This window comes from Lethenteron reissneri, unplaced genomic scaffold, assembly GCF_015708825.2.
Source record: "Lethenteron reissneri isolate LAM-NWPU_2019-01 unplaced genomic scaffold, ASM1570882v1 scaffold_1240, whole genome shotgun sequence".
NCBI classification, from domain to species: domain Eukaryota; kingdom Metazoa; phylum Chordata; class Hyperoartia; order Petromyzontiformes; family Petromyzontidae; genus Lethenteron; species Lethenteron reissneri.
The window spans coordinates 60,128-79,932 of NW_026890938.1; the positions used below are offsets into that span (position 1 = coordinate 60,128).

Sequence of the window (19,805 nt, forward strand, 5' to 3'; positions counted from 1 at the left end):
AGGAGGCACCACGGAGAGCGCCGCCGCTGCTGCTGCTGCCGCTGCTGGTGCTGCTGCTGGGCAGGGCCTGGAGAGACGTCAACTGCAAGGAGAAGTCGCCCGAGGCGTGGCACTGATGGGGGAGAGGGGAGGGGGGAGGGAAGGGAGGGAGGGGAGGAGGGGAGGGGGGAGGGGAGGAGGGGGAGGGAAGGGAGGGGGGAGGGAGGGAAGGGAAGGAGGGAGATTAGGGTGGGGGAGGGGAGGGAGGGAGATTAGGGTGGGGGAGGGGAGGGAGGGAGGGATGCGAACAGGGAGGGGGGAACGGAGGAGGGGAGAGGGAGTAGGAGAGGAACGGGGTGAGGGGGAGGGAGGGGATGAGGGGAGAGAGAAAGGGGAGAGGGGAGGGAGGGTGACACATTGTAAGGAGAGCAAAAAATCTCTCCACCTTTCAACGCCACAGCGACTAAGAGACGTTGACTGTCTCCTGGTGTAGCAGCAGCAGGAGCAGGAGGCTGGTGCAGTACGAACCCCGCATAGCGGCAGCAGCAGCAGGAGGAGGTAGCGGACAAAGTTCCCTGCGTGAGGCCGCAGCAGATGCAGTTCGCCCATGCTGCTCCTCCTCCTCCTCTCTCCTCCTCCTTCTCCTCCTCCTTCTCCTCTTCCTCCTCCTTCTCCTCCTCCTCCTTCTCCTCCTCCTCCTCTCTCCTCCTCCTTCTCCTCCTCCTTCTCCTCCTCTTCCTCCTCCTCTTCCTCCTTCTCACCTTCCTCCTCCTCCACACTTGACCTTCCTCCTCCACACTTCACTTTCCTCCTCCTCACTTCACCTTCCTTCCTCCACACCTCCCGTCTTTCCAGGAAGCTCCTCTCTGCACCACCGCCACCCCTCGTCTGCCTCTCCACACGTGCTGATGGTGATGATGGCGGTGATTGTGGTGGTGCAGGGATATGACATCAGCATTTGAAGCAAGCTGGTATTGGGTCTTAATTGAGTTGGCCCAGCCACGTGTTGTGCAAGATGTGCCCAACCCCCATCCCATCACCTGCATTTACTGAGTGGTCAATTGCTTTAGCTCCCACTCCTGACCCTTAACCTCAATTAACTTGATTGCTTCAGCCAGGTGTGGTGCTGACCCGTGAAGCTTCAACAGCTGCGAACAAGGCGGGGGGAGGGGGAGTGGCGTTGCATGACACTCATTTCATCTGAGATGATCGATCAGGGGGTCACCAGAGGAGCTGTGACATCATCGCCTGAGATTCTGCCTCATCATCATCATCATTACGGTGACTTGCAGATTAACTATCTCGCCTCCTGGTATACGGGAGGTCGTGTGCTCATTCCAGACCCTGAGGATGCCTGCTGTACATTTGGAATCATTAATTTCTCTCTCTCATCATCATCATCACGGTGACTTGGAGATTAATTACACTGGTCAACAACAAAAAATTCTGGCCTGGACTTTTGCAGCTGTTGTAGACTAATTTCAGGGTGCTGATTCCAAATCTGATCTCAGATTTGCTCTATCACATTTTTATGTTATCGGCATACCCCATTTTCATTGATTTTACCCGAAATTAACTCTGTCACTTATGATTGCAAGTTGTTGCGAGTTAGTGACTTCTTTAGTGTTAAAATATGGTGCTGTATTTTTAGGATAGTGTGTTTATAATATCATTTTATGTAGACATCTACGTTTATTTAATATTTTTCTTCCGCAGTTTTTATTGGAAATGCAATATTTGATATCTCAAATACCTCATGTGATAGACAAAAACTGATGCCAGATTTGGAATCAGCACCCCAAAATGACCTTACAACCGTTGCAATACCTTATGCCAGACAAAGTGTGTTAACCAGTGTTATCTCGCCTGGTATACGGGAGGTCGTGGGTTCCATGCCGACCTTGACAATATCTGCTGCTGTATATTTAGAGTTTTTGTGGGAGTGTATAGTGTATTTCTATGAGTGTATAGTGTAGTGTACATATCAAGTAGTGTATAGTGTCGTGTGTAGTATACACTACACTATACACTACAGTGTAGTGTATAGTGACACTATACACTACAGTGTATACACTACAGTGTATAGTGTAGTGTATAGTATACACGACACTATACATTACACTATACACTACAGTGTATAGTGTAGTGCATACTATACACTGTATAGTGTATAGTATACACGACACTATACACTACACTATACACTAGAGTGTATAGTGTGTGTACACTAGAGTGTATAGTGTGTAGTGTACATATCAAGTAGTGTATAGTATACACGACACTATACACTACACTATACACTATAGTGTATAGTGTAGTGTACATATCAAGTAGTGTGTAGTATACACGACACTATACACTACACATATACACTACAGTGTATATGTGTAGTGTACATATCAAGTAGTGTATAGTGTACACGACACTATACACTACACTATACACTAGAGTGTATAGTGTAGTGTACATATCAAGTAGTGTATAGTATACACGACACTATACACTGCACTATACACTATAGTGTATAGTGTAGTGTACATATCAAGTAGTGTGTAGTATACACGACACTATACACTACACATATCCTTCAATTACTACTTTATTCTCAAAAAAGTTATTGACATAGGTTCACAAAAACGAAATGCCACAACATTGTAGCTAAAACACCAGAAAATTGTATAAAATCAGCAACTATAAAAACACCAGCAGCGACGAACACAACAGCACGTGCTGGTATAGCACGTGCAGACGAAACCACGTGACTCGAAGCGTCACTGTTATTGGGTAATAATGACAGCTCTGAACGGAGCGCATTAGGGTTAACAAGTATAAGCCGTAAAAACAAAGTTTTTCACTATAAATCCTTTATATGCGTGGCTGCTAGAGTCCTCTCGTCCTCTGGCTTGAGATGGCTGCCACCTATGGGTCAGATGATTGTCTGCCAGTATTAAGCAATTGGTAATTAAATATTTAATTTGTTTTCCCTAAACAGTGTAAAATTAATGTTCACGAACATTAATTGTCTCGCACAACGAGTCTGTGTGCAAAATGTCAGCTCGATTAGATCACGGGAAGTGGGTTAAAAAACGACCGAAAGATTTGCACGGTCGTAAGCAAGCAAGCAAGCACGCAAGCACGCAAGCAAGCAAGCAAACTTAATATAAAGGATTTAAAAAGTGAATTAGCATAGAGTTTTAGCCTTGTGGGTGTATTGTACATGTGCTGTGTGGTAGAAAAGGACGCTGAAGCCGGTCGTGTAGGGACTGTTTATTAAGGGCTTACGCCTAACTCGGGGGAAGGGGGTAACACAGAGTTATTAACTAATCTCCCCAGGGGAAGGGGTTAACACAGAATTATTAACTAATCTCCCCAGGGGAAGGGGTTAACACAGAGTTATTAACTAATCTCCCCAGGGGAAGGGGTTAACACAGAGTTATTAACTAATCTCCCCAGGGGAAGGGGTTAACACAGAGTTATTAACTAATCTCCCCAGGGGAAGGGGTTAACACAGAGTTATTAACTAATCTCCCCAGGGGAAGGGGTTAACACAGAGTTAGTAACTAATCTCCCCAGGGGAAGGGGTTAACACAGAGTTATTAACTAATCTCCCCAGGGGAAGGGGTTAACACAGTGTAATTAACTAATCTCCCCAGGGGAAGGGATTAACACAGAGTTAGTAACTAATCTCCTCAGGGGAAGGGGTTAACACAGTGTAATTAACTAATCTCCCCAGGGGAAGGGTACTGGGAATTCCCTACACCCTACCAGGCTATCAGGCTCTTCCCACAGCACTGGCCGAGGGTTCAGCCAACTCGGCCAGCCGGGTAAAGCAGCCCCCTTTAGCCTGACTCTCTACTCTCTATCCCGGAGCCCCCTACTCCCTTAACGCTCACTCCTCTGACCCACATCGAAGAGCCCGTCCACGTCACGGGTCTCCCCTCAAATACCCCGGGGGGCATGACGTCACTTTACCCTGACGGCATTCCCCCGAGGCGAGCGTGACCTGACGTCAGCATTCCACTCCTCAACACGTGTGTAGCGATGTCAATGGGCTGCGTATACTTAACTGCAGGGCAGAGGTCGCAACCGGGTACCCGATACCCGTACCCTACCCGATACCCGGCTACCCGGCCGGGTACGGGTACGGGTACCCGTTTGCGACCCTGGTGCGGCCGGGTACGGGTAGGCCGTGAGTCACTGGTGAGTCACCGTTTGTCACTCATTTCCCAACGTCTTGTCTCTTCTCACAATTCAAGTTCCTAGAATCAACCCACCCGCGCCTGTAACATGGCTTCATCCCAGAGGTTGCAATCAGGTACCCGTAGGGTACGGGTACAGCCGGGTACGGGTACAGCCGGGTACGGGTACGGGTACCCGTTTGCGACCCTGGTGCGGCCGGGTACGGGTACGGGTAGACCGTGAGTCACTGGTGAGTAACCGTTTGTCACTCATTTCCCAACGTCTTGTCTCTTCTCACAATTCAAGTTCCTAGAATCAACCCTCCCGTGCCTGCAACATGGCTTCATCCCAGAGGTCACAATCAGGTACCCGATACCCGTACCCTACCCGTACCCGGCCGGATACGGGTAGGGTACGGGTACGGCCGGGTACGGGTACGGGTACCCGTTTGCGACCCTGGTGTGGTCGGGTACGGGTAAGGAACCAAAACCTGTTTGCGACCTCTGCTGCAGGGGCAGTCAGGGTCCAACTGGGGCAGTCAGCCACATTCCCCAGCCCCAAGGCAGGAGGGGGCTGCAGGCTGTCCTGGGATCCCCCGGAGCCCCCTCTGGAACTCTCTGGAAGGTGGGCGGGGCCAGGGGCTGACGCACCGGTGCTGGGTATACAAGCCGGACCCCGGGAAGGGTCCGGGGCCAGTCCAGGAAGAAGCCAGAAGACCGGCCAGCCAGAAACCCTGGGACCCCTAGCCACGCTGCCCTTGCCAGGGCCGGGACTCTGTGGGCAAGCGGTGAGACCCTGGTATACAGGAGGTCGTGAGTTCCTTGTAAGGGCCGGGTCCGAGCGGGCCGGTGGTCGGAACCCCCAACCTTGGCTGGGTCGGGTCAGAGCAGCCTCCTCTCGGGCACCCGTAGCCGGAGGCAGCACCTCCCCAGGCGGTGGCGATAGAGAAGGGCCGTTGTGTGGCACATTAGGAATGAATTCTAGATTTGAAGCTTTCGTGACTGCAAGGATTGATACGCTTAGGCTTTATCGGTAAAGTCACGTAGGTAAAACAAAACAATTGTTGAAGTAATAATAGAAGTAAAATAATAAATCACACCTGAAGACGGAAGCTTGTGTTGCCTCCGAAACGTCGTGATTGATTTTATTTCTATTATTACTTCGATATAAATTTTTTGTTTTACCTACGTGACTTTCCCAAAAAAGCCAAAGAGTATACATTAGGAATGGACCACTCTTTTAATAAGTCCTCATGTGCTGCGCAGTACATCAATGCACGTGTGTACACCAGCATGTGATGACTGAGTTGGGCCTGTGGGGGGGGCTGGCGGGGTTAGTGATCAACCGCACGTGTACACCAGTCACGTGGCTAATGGCGACTCGGTGAAGATTGCTGTGTGTGACACACGTACTGTTGCATTCTACAGGTAAAGGACCCAAAGGTTGTTTTTGATCGTTATAGAACTGTTCTAGACTTGTTTTAGACTCCAAGCTTGACTTTGAATTGTTAGTTTGTGATATATTCAATTGGAGGAGTTTTTGCACTGTGCATTGTAAAGGATGACGTACTGTAGTTAATACTTGCAATTCTTAATTCTCTAACCCTAATACTGTTTGTTCTATAACCATGTCCATGCACCCAGAGTATGACCACTTGCAATGCTATTGAGAATAGAACACATGTAAAGTAGTAAGTTGTACAATGGTGACAAATACAGTACATATACTGTACACATACAGTACAGATAATGGGTGTAAAATACCGATATAAGTGGATGGTATAGATAGACATACAGCTCAGGATTAAAGTAATATTCGAATAGTGAAGTGCAAATGTTATCGTCAAAGACAACGCTTGTTTATGAGTAGGAGAAGTGGGTTTACGAGATGGATGGTGTACACCATCCACGTGGTTAATGGCGACTCAGAAGAATTGCTGTGTGTGACACACGTGCTGTTGCATTTTACAGATTGCTCTCGATTTGGAGCACCTGCCCAACATCCTTAATTTCGAGTGTGCAACAGTTGCCCTGTGCGAGACTCGGACTGTACTGCCGGGTGTTTATGTTGAAGCACGTTCCTTCGGAGTGGGCAGGTAGGAACTTGGTTGGACAGCGCATTCGAGCGATCCGTGTTGGATACCGTAGTCGTGTTGGCGTTTGTAGTGTGCACGACAGACAGATAATCCCTGGTGGGCAGTGTGGAACCTGTTGTTCCTACCTGTATAAAAGTGTCGCCTCCAAGATTCGTCTCCGACTTCCATACAACCCACTACACATGCAAACTGCGCTTAGTTATGACAACAACAAAGTTGTTTGTTGTTAGAACTACAGGAATATATTTTTTCTTAAAATAATAAATTTATACTGAAACACTGCACACAAATTGTACAGACGGTCATTTTGGTGTCACCTCCTCTGATGGTGTCACCCTGTGCGGTCCGCACCCCCCTAGTGACACCACTGCACTACACTACTATGCACTACCCTTTACACTAACCCATACACAACTCCTGTTGCGGGTGTGATCTTACTGATCCTAAACGGCTACGATTTGCTAATGCGTCGTAGTCATTGGGAGCGTAATGGGGCGGAAGCTTTACAAACGACAAACATTTGAGAGTGATGTCAGAGTCTTTATTAACACCGGAGGAATCAGAAGAGCTGTAAAGCTCTTGGTGTGTCACAGATGTCCAGTAGGGGGCACGGTGTCAGAACGTTAAGACAAAAACAACATAAGACACAAACACGATAGGACTTCAACAGTATAGGAAATGTTGATGGTCACTCATCCAGCTGTGGATTGACCAGTGAGGCCTAGTGGAGGCTGTTCAGTCAGGCCTAGTAAAGCCTGTCCAGTCAGGCCTAGTGAAGCCTGTTTAAGCAGGCCCAGTGAAAAAGCCTCTGCAGTCAGGCCGTGCCACGTTCACGCCGTGGGGGGCCTTGCGTGCTGCCCCCCCCCCCAGCGCCCCCACCCCCCCGGAGCCCCCACCCCTACCCACCGCGCCCACCCCGGCCTAGAGGCTTGACTCCTCGATGGGGGTGACGACGAGTGACGGGGGTGTCGCGTTGGAGAGACGGACGATGGGGTCGGAGCGGAGGGGCCTGGTAGTGGTGGTGGTGGGGGGAGAGGCGGTGATGATAGTGGTGGTGGTGGGTGGAGAGGCGGTGACCATAGCAGTGGTGGTGGTAGGTGGAGGGGTGGTGATGATAGCGGTGGTGGTGGTGGGTGGAGGGGCGGTGACGGTTGTGGTGGTGGGTGGAGGGGCGGTGATGATAGCGGTGGTGGTGGTGGTTGGAGGGGCGGTGACAATAGCGGTGGTGGTGGTGGGTGGAGGGGCGGTGATGATAGCGGTGGGTGGAGGGGCGGTGATGATGGCTGTGGTGGCGGTGGATGGAGGGGCGGTGACGTTGGCGGTGGGTGGAGGGGCGGTGACGGTGGTGGTGGTGGTGGGTGGAGGGGCGGGTGACCATAGTGGTGGTGGTGGTGGGTGGAGGGGCGGTGACGATAGCGGTGGTGGTGGGTGGAGGGGCGGTGACGGTGGTGGGTGGAGGGGCGGTGACGGTGGTGGTGGGTGGAGGGGCGGTGGTGGTGGTGGTGGGTGGAGGGGCGGTGACGGTGGCGGTGACGGTGGTGGTGGGTGGAGGGGCGGCTGTGGTGCCACCGCTGCCACCACCACCACCACCGCTGCCAGCAGGCAGCCCCGGGTCGGTCCGCAGCTGCGCCAGACGCTCCTCCACACAGTGCGCCGAGAGGCGAGCCTCCGCATCCTGGTCCCAGCACTCCTCCATGGTGACACACAGCTGGGACAGTCCCTGGGAGTCACGCACCAACATCGTCACCACCACCGCCACCACCACCAAGACACCACCACCAACACCAAGCCACCACCACCAAGCCATCACCACCGCCACCACCAAGACACCGCCACCACCACCAACACCAAGCCACCACGAGGTCAATCCGCTGCTGGATGAGTGACCATCAGCCGAGGTTAAAACGCAACTTCAAATACAGCGGCAGACATCGTCAGGGTCGGGATGGAACCCACGTCCTCCTGTAGACCAGGTGAGGTAGTCAACATCTGCGCCCTAGTAACATTGACCAGGAGGGATGACAGAGGAGGGAGGGAGGAGGGGAGGGAAAGAGTGAGTGAGCCAGTGAGTGAGTGAGCGAGTGGGTGAGAGAGTGAGTGAGTGAGTGGGTGAGAGGGTAAGTGAGTGATTGGGTGAGTGAGTGAGTTAGCCAGTGAGTGAGCGAGCGAGTGAGGGAGAGGGTGAGTTAGTGAGTGAGTGAGTGGGTGAGAGAGTGAGTGAGTAGGTGAGTGAGTGAGTGAGTGAGTGAGCCAGTGAATGAGTGAGCCAGTGAGTGAGCGAGCGAGTGAGTGAGCCAGTGAGTGAGTGAGAGAGTGAGTGAGCGAGCGAGCGAGTGAGTGAGCGAGTGAGTTAGTGGGTGAGAGAGTGAGTGATTGAGTGGGTGAGTGAGTGAGCCAGTGAGTGAATGAGCCAGTGAGTGAGTGAGCGAGTAAGTGGGTGAGAGAGTGAGTGAGTGAGTGGGTGAGTGAGTGAGCCAGTGAGTGAATGAGCCAGTGAGTGAGTGAGTGAGCCAGTGAGTGAGCGAGCGAGTGAGTGAGGGAAAGAGTGAGTTAGTGAGTCTATGAGAGTGAGTGAGCAAGTTAGTGAGTGACTGACTGACTGAGTGAGTGAGTGAGCGAGTGAGCGAGTTAGTGAGTGACTGACTGACTGAGTGAGTGAGCGAGTGAGCGAGTTCGTGAGTGAGTGAGCGAGTAAGTGACTGAGTGAGTGTGTGGATGAGTGAGGGAGTGACTGAGTGAGTAACTGACTGAGTGAGCGAGTAAGTTAGTGAGTGAGTGAGCGAGCGAGTGACTGAGTGAGAGTGCTAGGAGTGAGTGAGTGAGTGAGCGAGTGAGCGAGTTAGTGAGTGAGCGAGCGAGTGAGTGAGAAAGAGAGAGTGGGAGAGTGAGTGAGAGAGAGAGTTAGTGAGTGGGTGAGTGTGTGAGAGGGCGAGTTAGTGAGAGAGTTAGTGACTGACTGAGTGAGTGAGCGAGTGAGCGAGCGAGTTAATGAGTGGGTGAGTGAGTGAGCGAGTGAGCGAGCGAGTTAATGAGTGAGTGAGTGAGCGAGTGAGTGAGTGAGCGAGCGAGTGACTGAGTGAGAGTGCTAGTGAGTGAGTAAGTGAGTGAGTGAGCGAGCGAGTGAGAAAGAGAGACTGAGTGAGTGAGCGAGTTTGTGAGTGAGGGAGTGAGTGTGTGTGTTACTGACTGAGTGAGTGAGCGAGTGAGTGAGCGAGTGAGTGAGTGAGCGAGTGAGGTGAGCGAGCGAGTGAGAAAGAGAGAGTGAGTGAGTGAGAGAGTTTGTGAGTGAGGGAGTGAGTGTGTGTGTTACTGACTGAGTGAGTGAGCGAGTGAGCGAGAAAGTGAGTGAGTGACTGAATGAGTAAGTGGGTGAGTGGGAGAGTAAGTGAGTCAGTGGGTGAGTGAGTGAGCCAGTGAGTGAGTCAGTGAGTGAGTCAGTGAGTGAGTGAGACAGTGAGTCAGTGAGTGAGTGGGTGAGGGAGTGAGCGAGTTAATGAGTGAGTTAATGAGTGAGTTACTGAGTAAGTGACTGAGTGAGAGGGTGGGTGAATGAAGGAGTGACTGAGTGAGTAACTGACTGAGTGAGCAAGTGAGCGAGCGAGCGAGTGAGCGAGTTAGTGAGTGAGCGAGCGAGTGAGTGAGAAAGAGAGAGTGGGAGAGTGAGTGAGAGAGTTAGAGAGAGAGAGTTAGTGAGTGAGTGGGTGAGTGTGTGAGAGGGCGAGTTAGTGAGAGAGTTAGTGACTAACTGAGTGAGTGAGCGAGAGAGAGAGTGGCTGAGTGAGTGAGCGAGTTAGTGAGTGAGAGAGTTAGTGAGTGAGAGAGTTAGTGAGTGAGTGAGTCACTGAATGAGTGAGTCACTGAGTGAGTGAGCGAGCATGAGAGAGTGAGCGAGTTAGTGAGTGAGAAAGAGAGAGTGAGTGAGAGAGAGTGACTGACTGAGTGAGTGAGTGCATGAGTGACTGAGTGAGTGACTGAGTGAGTGACTGAGTGAGTCTGTGAGAGTGAGCGAGTTAGTGAGTGAGTGAGTGACTGAGTGAGTGAGTGATTGACTGAGTGACTGAGTGAGTGACTGAGTGAGTGACTGAGTGAATGACTGAGTGAGTGACTAATTGTGTGAGTGACTGAGTGAGTGAGTGAGTGACTGATTGTGTGAGTAACTGAGTGAGTGACTGAGTGAGTGACTGAGTGAATGAGTGAGTGTGTGAGTGACTGAATGAGTGACTGAGTGAGTGACTGAGTGAGTGACTGAGTGACTGAGTGAGTGACTGAGTGAGTGACTGAGTGTGTGAGTGTGTGAGTGACTGAGTGAGTGACTGAGTGAGTGACTGAGTGAGTGACTGAGTGACTGATTGACTGAGTGACTGAGTGAGTGACTGAGTGAGTGACTGAGTGAGTGACTGATTGTGTGAGTGACTGAGTGAGTGACTGAGTGAGTGAGTGTGTGACTGATTGTGTGAGTGACTGAGTGAGTGAGTGACTGAGTGAGTGAGTGACTGACTGTGTGAGTGACTGAGTGACTGAGTGAGTGACTGAATGTGTGAGTGACTGAGTGAGTGAGTGACTGAGTGAGTGAGTGACTGACTGAGTGTGTGAGTGACTGAGTGAGTGACTGAGTGAGTGACTGAGTGAGTGAGTGTGTGAGTGACTGAGTGAGTGACTGAGTGAGTGACTGAGTGACTGAGTGAGTGACTGAGTGAGTGACTGAGTGTGTGAGTGACTGAGTGAGTGACTGAGTGAGTGAGTGACTGAGTGACTGAGTGAGTGACTGAGTGACTGAGTGACTGAGTGACTGAGTGAGTGACTGAGTGAGTGACTGAGTGAGTGACTGAGTGTGTGAGTGACTGAGTGAGTGACTGAGTGAGTGACTGAGTGACTGAGTGAGTGACTGAGTGAGTGACTGAGTGAGTGAGTGTGTGAGTGAGTGAGTGAGTGACTGAGTGAGTGACTGAGTGAGTGACTGAGTGACTGAGTGAGTGACTGAGTGAGTGAGTGAGACGTCGACCGGGTGCTTGAGCCAGGCCTCCCGGATCGCTGGGCGGCCATTGCCGTCCACCACGAAGTGCCGGAGCTCATCCAGCGTGGGGCGCTCACCCACCTCGTCCACCAAGGGAGCGCGGTGCTCACCCAGCATGCCTGGCACACACACACAGACACACACACACAGACACACACACAGATACACACAGACACACAGACACACACACACACACACAGACACACAACACAGACACACACACACAGAACACACACACAGATACACACAGACACACACACACACAGACACACACACACAGACACACACACACAGACACACACACAGATACACACAGACACACACAGACACACACACAGACACACACACAGACACATACACACACACAGACACACACACACAGACACACACACACAGACACACACACAGAGATACACCACAGACACACACACACAGACACACACCACAGACACACACACACAGACACACACACACACACAGACACACACACACACAGACACACACACACAGACACACACACACAGACACACACACACAGACACACACAGACACACACACACAGACACACACAGACACACACACAGTCACACACACACACAGACACACACACACACAGACACACACACACAGACACACACACAGTCACACACACACACAGACACAGACACACACAGACACAGACAAACACACAGACACACACACAGACACAGACACACACACAGACACACACAGACACACACACACAGACACACACACACAGACACACACACACAGACACACACACAGAGACACATACACAGACACACAGAAACACACAGAGACACACACACACACACAGACCACACACAGACACACACACACACAGACACATACACACACAGACACACACAGAAACACACACACACAGAGACACACACACACACACAGAGACACACACACACAGAAACACACACACAGACAACAACAACCGCCATTCGCCACTAAGTGGCGGGTGATGTCACCACGACGCTTGTGCCAGGCCATGTGCACCTTGAGGCCACGTGAATTGTCGAACGCCCGCTGGCAGGAGGTCAAGGAGGCAGATCCAGGTGCCACGGGTCGACTGACTGAGATGATTGAGATGACTGGCTAATGCACCACCTGTGCCCCCTACTGTGCCAACTTGCTGTGCTTTAGCCACTCGGCGCTCCGCTCGTTGTTGTGAGCGTCGCTCCTCCGCCCTCCGTTGTTGTTGGAGGGCGACTGCCTCCAACTGCCCAGTAGCGTCCTTCACGAGCCTCCTCCACTGAGGCCGATCTTGACACCGCTGGTACCAGTCATCGGCAAGTCCACTCAGCTCCACGTCCTCCTGTACCACATCACTCCATCTCTTCTCTAGCCCGTGCCGCACCCGTTTAGCCCCCTCGATCCGGCCGAACAAAGGCTGTTTAGGCATATGGTGGCTGGGCATGCAGGCTACATGACCCAGCCAACGCAGCCTTGCCTGCCGGAGGAGCTCACCGATGGGACTTTGCCCAGATCTTTCAAGGATTTGTGAGCTCCTCACACAATCCAGCCTGGTTAAACCCAGGATGGATCGTAGGCAGGCCAGCCTAAATGTTTCTAACCGGTGAAGATGCTCCATTAGGGGGTCCACGTTTCGCAAGCGTAGAGAAGGGAGGGAATGACCGTGGCTGAGAAGACCTGAAGCTTTGTGCGGAGCGACAGACCAGGTAGCTTCCACACAGCGTTACGCAACCGATGAAAAGATATTGCTGCTCGACTGATTCGGAGTGAGACCTCTGCTGTTAAACCGGAACCGGTCATGAGCACACTGCCCAGGTATGGGAAACTCTCCATTCTCTCCACAACTGATTGGGAGTTATGGGGGTGGAGTGTCTGATGGTACAAAATACCCAGGCAGGTGCTTAGTTTTAGTGGCACGCTCCAGTTTCACCAGCAGCGTCTCCACCTCCTCCGAGTGAGCAGCAATTAGCAGATCATCGGCATACATAACGTGGTTGAGCAATAGGGAGCCATCCCTTGACCGCACCCGGGCATTGATCAGCCTCTCATTATATCTGTACCAAACGGAAATTCCCCCGGTACAGCTATTGAAGGCTTCACGAATGACGTGGTCAAAATAGATGTTAAATAATGTGGGAGCCAGAGGACATCCCTGTCACACCCCAAGGTGTACAGGGAATGGTTTTGACTCCCGGCCACGTAGTTTTACCCGGGCCCACTCACCATCATGAAGGTCCTTAATGAGCGTGAGCAGAGGGTCAGGGACTCCAAAAGCACGAAGAACAACCCAGAGCCCAGGCCTACTGATGGTATCATAGGCCTTGACCAGGTCAATAAAGCAGAGATGTAGGTCTTGTTGGAATTCCCTACACATCTGCTGTAGCAGACAGACTGAAAATATGGTATCTGTGCAGGACTGCCCTTTCCTGAAACCGCATTGAGGCTCCGCAAGCCTCTCCTCAGCGTGCCTAGCAAGGCGATGTTGAAAAATCCATGTCAGGACCTTTCCCGGCACACTGAGGAGTGAGATGCCCCTGTAGTTGTTACAGTCTGTGCGGTCCCCCTTCTTAAAGAGGGGGACCACCAGGGCATCCTTCCAATCCTGCGGAACCCGTCCAGTGGCCCAGACTGTTGTTATGACTTAATGTAGGACAGTCTGTGCACAAACGCCACCCCTCCCTCAGCATTTCGCTTGGGAGATCATCTCTGCCTGGTGCCTTTCCTGGTCTCAGACTCTGGATCGCATTCAGTACTTCCTCAACAGATGGCACCTCAGCCAGCCACTCACAGGGGGTGACTTCTTCTTCCAATATATGAGGCACCGCAGCCTCAGCAGGGTCATCCCCACTTTGTGCCATGATGTTTTCCATGTTGAGGGATTTCCCCTCCGCCAGGACCTCACAGAAATGCTCAGCAAATCTGCAAACCTGTTTCTGGGGGTCGGAGATTGGATCACCGTTCTTTCCCCTAGTGATGGTAATAGGTGTGGCGCTGCAGGTTACTTTTTTGATGGAGTTAAATAGTGATTTGTGATCGCGGGCCACTGAGGCAGACTCCATCTCCTCAGCAACCCGCAACCACCACCCATCCTTGCAGTGCCTCACGGCTGTCCGAACCTCCGAGCAAAGGCTGCGGTAAGCCTCCTCATTCTCTGACATGGGATGCTGTAGACGATAAGAGTGGGCCTGTCGCTTTTTCTCAACCAGCCTGAACACCTCCTCTGTCAGACAGGGTCTCTGGGGAGGTCTTGACCGTGTACCCAAAGCAGCCATTGCAGCTGCACGAGTCACAGTCCCAAACCTCGCCCATTTACCCCTCGACATCAGGAGGAGTGGGGGACGATGCCAACCCCAGCCGCAAGCGATGATGAAATTCTCGCTTGCAACTTTCATCAGCTAACTGAGACCAGGCCACCTTAGGCTGGAATGGGGTCCTGGGTGTCCACCCACCACCGGAATGGAAGAATGGCAGGCACATCTTACAGATGACTAGTCGATGGTCAGAGGGCATATCAGCTCCACGGTAGGTCCTGGTGTCAAGGACATGGGCCCGCATCCGCTGATCCATCACTATGTAGCCCAGCAGATGTTCTTGCTTGGACCCGGCATGCATCCATGATGCATTTTGAAAGTTGGACGGTCGAGAACTTTCATCAGCTAACTGAGACCACAGACACACGCACAGACCAGACACACACACAGACACACGCACAGACCAGACACACGCACAGACACACGCACAGTAACACGTACAGACACACGCACAGACACACGCACACACACACGCACAGACACACGCACAGACACACGCACAGACACACGCACACACACACGCACACACACACGCACACACACACGCACAGACACACAGACACACAGACACACACACAGACACACGCACAGACCAGACACACGCACAGACACATGCACACAGTAACACGTACAGACACACGCACAGACACACGCACACACACACGCACAGACACACGCACAGACACACAGACACACGCACAGACACACGCACAGACACACGCACAGACACACGCACAGACACAGGCACAACACACACACGCACAGACACACAGACCAGACACACGCACAGACACACGCACACAGTAACACATACAGACACACGCACAGACACACACACACACACGCACAGACACACGCACAGACACACAGACACATGCACAGACACACGCACACAGTAACACGTACAGGACACACGCATAGACACACGCACACACACACACGCACACAAACACGCGCACACACACACGCACAGACACACGCACAGACACACAGTCACACACGCACAGACACACACACAGACACACACACAGACACACACACAGACACACGCACAGAAAGACCCCCCCACCCACATCACGTGGGCGGCACCGTGTGACAAGAGGTGACCAGGGCCGGCCAGCACCACGCCCCTGGGGCCACACCACCACCGCCACCTCCGCTCACCGCCACTGGACATGCAGCGCGTGGCGATCTCCCACAGCACCAGGCCCAGCGCGTAGACGTCGATGTGAAGGAAGGCGTCGGACTGCAAGCAGATGGCGCCCTCCAGCAGCTCGGGGGCCATGTAGCGGAGAGTGCCGACCTGCGGCGGGGTGCAACGGTGGTGGCGGAGACGTCACGCTCGGCACGACGCTCTCCAGTCTGATCGTTGTTTTTTTAACCCTTCAATCTGGCAACGAAACTGACACCTTTTTTACGAGGAGTCGTGTTTGCATTGACCACAATACCTGCGGTCGGAATGCAAACAAAAAACATAACTCTGATAATGTATGCACTGTCCTTGAAGTTTATTGGTCCACACCCGAGACAGCTTTCCAGAGAGCCTAGTCTTGTTGCACAGATAAAAGGGTAAAAAAAAAACAACTATCAAATTTTTTCTTCCGGCAAACGAGGTTCTATCGGCACCCTCCCGCCTCTTGGCGTCTCCGCCTCTTGGCCCCGGCGTCGGTGTTCACCCGCGGGATGTCGACGGGTGGGCAATCCGGCTGGAGTTTGAGCGCCAAGCCAAAGTCGGCGACGACGGCCGACAGGTCGCTCCTCAGCAGCACGTTCTTACTCTTCAAGTCGCTGCGGGAGAGACGGGGGGGGGGGGTGGCGGGGGCGCGGGGGTGCACGGTGGACGCGTTCAAGCGGTCGAAGGGTGAGAGGGGGCTGCGTGAGGAGCAAGCGGAGTCTAGAGGTCGCAAACGGGTTTGATTCCTTACCGTAACCGTAACCGGCCGCACCAAGGTCGCAATGTGTACCCGTACCCACGGGTAGGCCGTGAGTCACTGGTGAGTAACCGTTTGTCACTCATTTCGGGTAGGGTACGGGTAGGGAATGGGTACCCGGCCGGGTACGGGTACCCGTTCCCTACCCGTACCCTACCCGAAACGAGTGACAAACGGTGACTCCACCGGTGACTCACGGCCTACCCGTACCCGACCGCACCAGGGTCGCAAACGGGTACCCGTACCCGGCCAGGTAAGGGTAGCTGGGTATCGGGTAGGGTACGGGTATCGGGTACCCGGTTGCGACCTCTGGCGGAGTCCGAACCCGAGGTCGGCAGGGACCCCCCACCCACTCCGCCACCGCACCGCCGCCACCCCCGGTGATCCGTGGGCGGCCTGCTAGCGACGTACCTGGTGGGCGATGGCCTGCTTTGCCTCCGTGCACGTGGCGGTGGAGGTGGGCGAGGCCGCGTGCCAACGTCTCGCCCACGTTGGCAGAGCTCGTGCCACGACAGACGTGGAGCCCTTGAGGTGTGTCGCACAGCGAGCCCTGCGGCGGTCAGAGGGGCAGCAGCGGCAGTGGTGGTGGTGGTAATTGGTGGTGGTAGTGGTAATGGTGGTAGTGGTGGTGGTGATAGTAGTGGTGGTAGTCGTGGTATGTGTGATGGTAGTCGTGGTAGTGGTGGTGGTGGTAGTAGTGGTGGTGGTAATGGTGGTAGTGGTGGTGGTGATAAGTAGTGGTGGTAGTCGTGGTAGTGTTGATGGTAGTCGTGGTAGTGGTGGTGGTGATGGTGGTAGTAGTGGTGGTGGTAATGGTGGTAGTGGTGGTGGTGATAGTAGTGGTGGTAGTCGTGGTCGTGGTGGTGGTAGTCGTGGTAGTGGTAATGGTGGTAGTGGTGGTGGTAGTCGTGGTGGTAATGGTGGTAGTGGTGGTGGTGATAGTAGTGGTGGTAGTCGTGGTAGTGGTGATGGTAGTCGTGGTAGTGGTGGTGGTGATGGTGGTAGTAGTGGTGGTGGTAATGGTGGTAGTGGTGGTGGTGATAGTAGTGGTGGTAGTCGTGGTCGTGGTGGTGGTAGTCGTGGTAGTGGTAATGGTGGTAGTGGTGATGGTGGTGGTAGTGGTGGTGGTAGTGGTGGTGGTGGTAGTGGTAGTAGTGGTGGTAGTGGTGATGGTAGTCGTGGTAGTGGTGGTGGTGATGGTGGTAGTAGTGGTGGTGGTAATGGTGGTAGTGGTGATGGTGGTAGTAGTGGTGGTGGTGGTAGTAGTGGTGGTGGTAGTAGTGGTGATGGTGGTGGTAGTGGTAGTAGTGGTGGTGGTAGTGGTGGTAGTGGTGGTAGTGGTGGTGGTGGTGTAGTAGGTGGTGGTAGTAGTGGTGATGGTGGTGGTAGTGGTGGTGGTAGTAGTGGTAGTGTTGGTAGTAGTAGTGGTGGTGATGGTGGTGGTAGTAGTGGTGGTGGTAGTGGTGGTGGTAGTAGCGGTGGTAGTGGTGGTGGTAGTGGTGGTAGTGGTGGTGGTGGTGGTAGTGGTTGTAGTGGTGGTAGTGGCAATGGTGGTTGTAGTGGTGGTAGTAATGGTGGTAGTAGTGGTGATAGTAGTGGTGATAGTAGTGGTAGTGGTGGTGGTAGTGGTGATAGTGGTGGTGGTAGTGGTGGTGGTAGTGGTGGTAGTGGTGGTGGTGATAGTAGTGGTGGTAGTCGTGGTAGTGGTGGTGGTAGTCGTGGTAGTGATAATGGTGGTAGTGGTGATGGTGGTGGTAGTGGTGATGGTGGTGGTAGTAGTGGTAGTGGTGGTAGTAGTGGTAGTAGTGGTGGTGGTGATGGTGCATGGTGGCAGCGGTGTGCAAGTGGTTCAACTTCGATGTGGTGGCGCTATTTGGTTGAAGAGCGTTTCAAGTAAAGTAGGGAAATCGGCCTGTGGGACGTCGCTTGATTGAGGTCTTTGCTGGGTTTTGGAAGTGGGATGATTGTCGATGATTCCCAGATGGCCGGAATGAGGTTGCACTGGGAGCGAGGCGTTAATGGTGTAGGCGAGAAACTCGATGCCAAGGGGGGCCGAGGTGTTTGAGATCGGGCATAGCTATGCCATCCGGACCAATTGCGGAATAATTTTTGGCTTTTTTGATAGCGAGTTTCACCTCTGTTTGGTGATGTTGTTGTTGTTTATGACGGATTTGTTGTTGAAATTGATTGCACAATTGGGTGGTGGGTTTGGAGTGTCCGTTTAAGGCTTCGATGATCTTCCAAAGTTTTGATGAGTTTTGGCGATGGTCAAAAGATTCAACAAACTCGTGTCTGCGTTCTGTTTTGGCTTGATTGATTAGCTTTTTGATTTCAATATTGAAGGCTGGGATTTGTGACGATGTAGGATTTTCAGTCCTCAGAGTATTTCGTAAGTTTATTTAGTGTTGAGGCTTCTTTAGGGAGGCAGGGGAGGTGTTGCTTGTAGCAGCCCTCCGGGATGGTTGCCTCCAAGTTCAAGTGTGCGCTTCAATTGAACCCATTACATGTGCGTCTCTGTGTGTGTGTTTGTGTGAGTAGTCTATGGGTCTCTACGTGAGTAGTCTATGGGTCTACTGTGTGAGTAGTCTATGGGTCTCTATGTGAGTAGTCTATGGGTCTCTGTGTGAGTAGTCTATGGGTCTCTGTGTGAGTAGTCTATGGGTCTCTGTGTGAGTAGTCTATGGGTCTCTGTGTGAGTAGTCTGTGGGTCTCTGTGTGAGTAGTCTATGGGTCTCTACTGTGTGAGTAGTCTATGGGTCTCTGTGTGAGTAGTCTGTGGGTCTCTGTGTGAGTAGTCTGTGGGTCTCTACGTGAGTAGTCTATGGGTCTCTACTGTGTGAGTAGTCTATGGGTCTCTATGTGAGTAGTCTATGGGTCTCTATGTGAGTAGTCTGTGGGTCTCTACTGTGTGAGTAGTCTATGGGTCTCTATGTGAGTAGGCTATGGGTCTCTGTGTGAGTAGTCTATGGGTCTCTACGTGAGTAGTCTATGGGTCTCTACTGTGTGAGTAGTCTATGGGTCTCTACATGAGTAGTCTGTGGGTCTCTGTGTGAGTAGTCTGTGAGTCTCTGTGTGAGTAGTCGGTGAGTCTCTATGTGAGTAGTCTGTGAGTCTCTATGTGAGTAGTCTGTGAGTCTCTGCACGGTGAGTGAGTCTATGAACCCGCTCGTGGAAGGTGGTGATGATCCACATCTCGGGTTCGGCGTTCCCTTCCCGCCTCTCCGCGCCGATGAATTGCAGCAGGTTGTGGTGACTCAGGCCGGGTGTGACGAAAATGTCCACCTCGTTCT

The 19,805-nt window shown here is 52.6% G+C and overlaps 1 protein-coding gene across 1 annotated transcript; it reads right to left on the bottom strand.

Annotated features, from left to right (window-relative positions):
* Nucleotides 1–4,676: 4,676 nt before the first annotated feature.
* On the bottom strand, nt 4,677–16,372 carry LOC133361800 (activin receptor type-2B-like; the record flags this gene model as incomplete). Its single annotated transcript, XM_061580796.1, has 5 exons — nt 4,677–4,813; nt 7,805–7,973; nt 11,256–11,386; nt 15,749–15,904; nt 16,275–16,372. Coding segments are annotated over 5 exons (691 nt in total), but the record flags the coding sequence as incomplete, so codon positions are not given.
* Nucleotides 16,373–19,805: the final 3,433 nt, after the last annotated feature.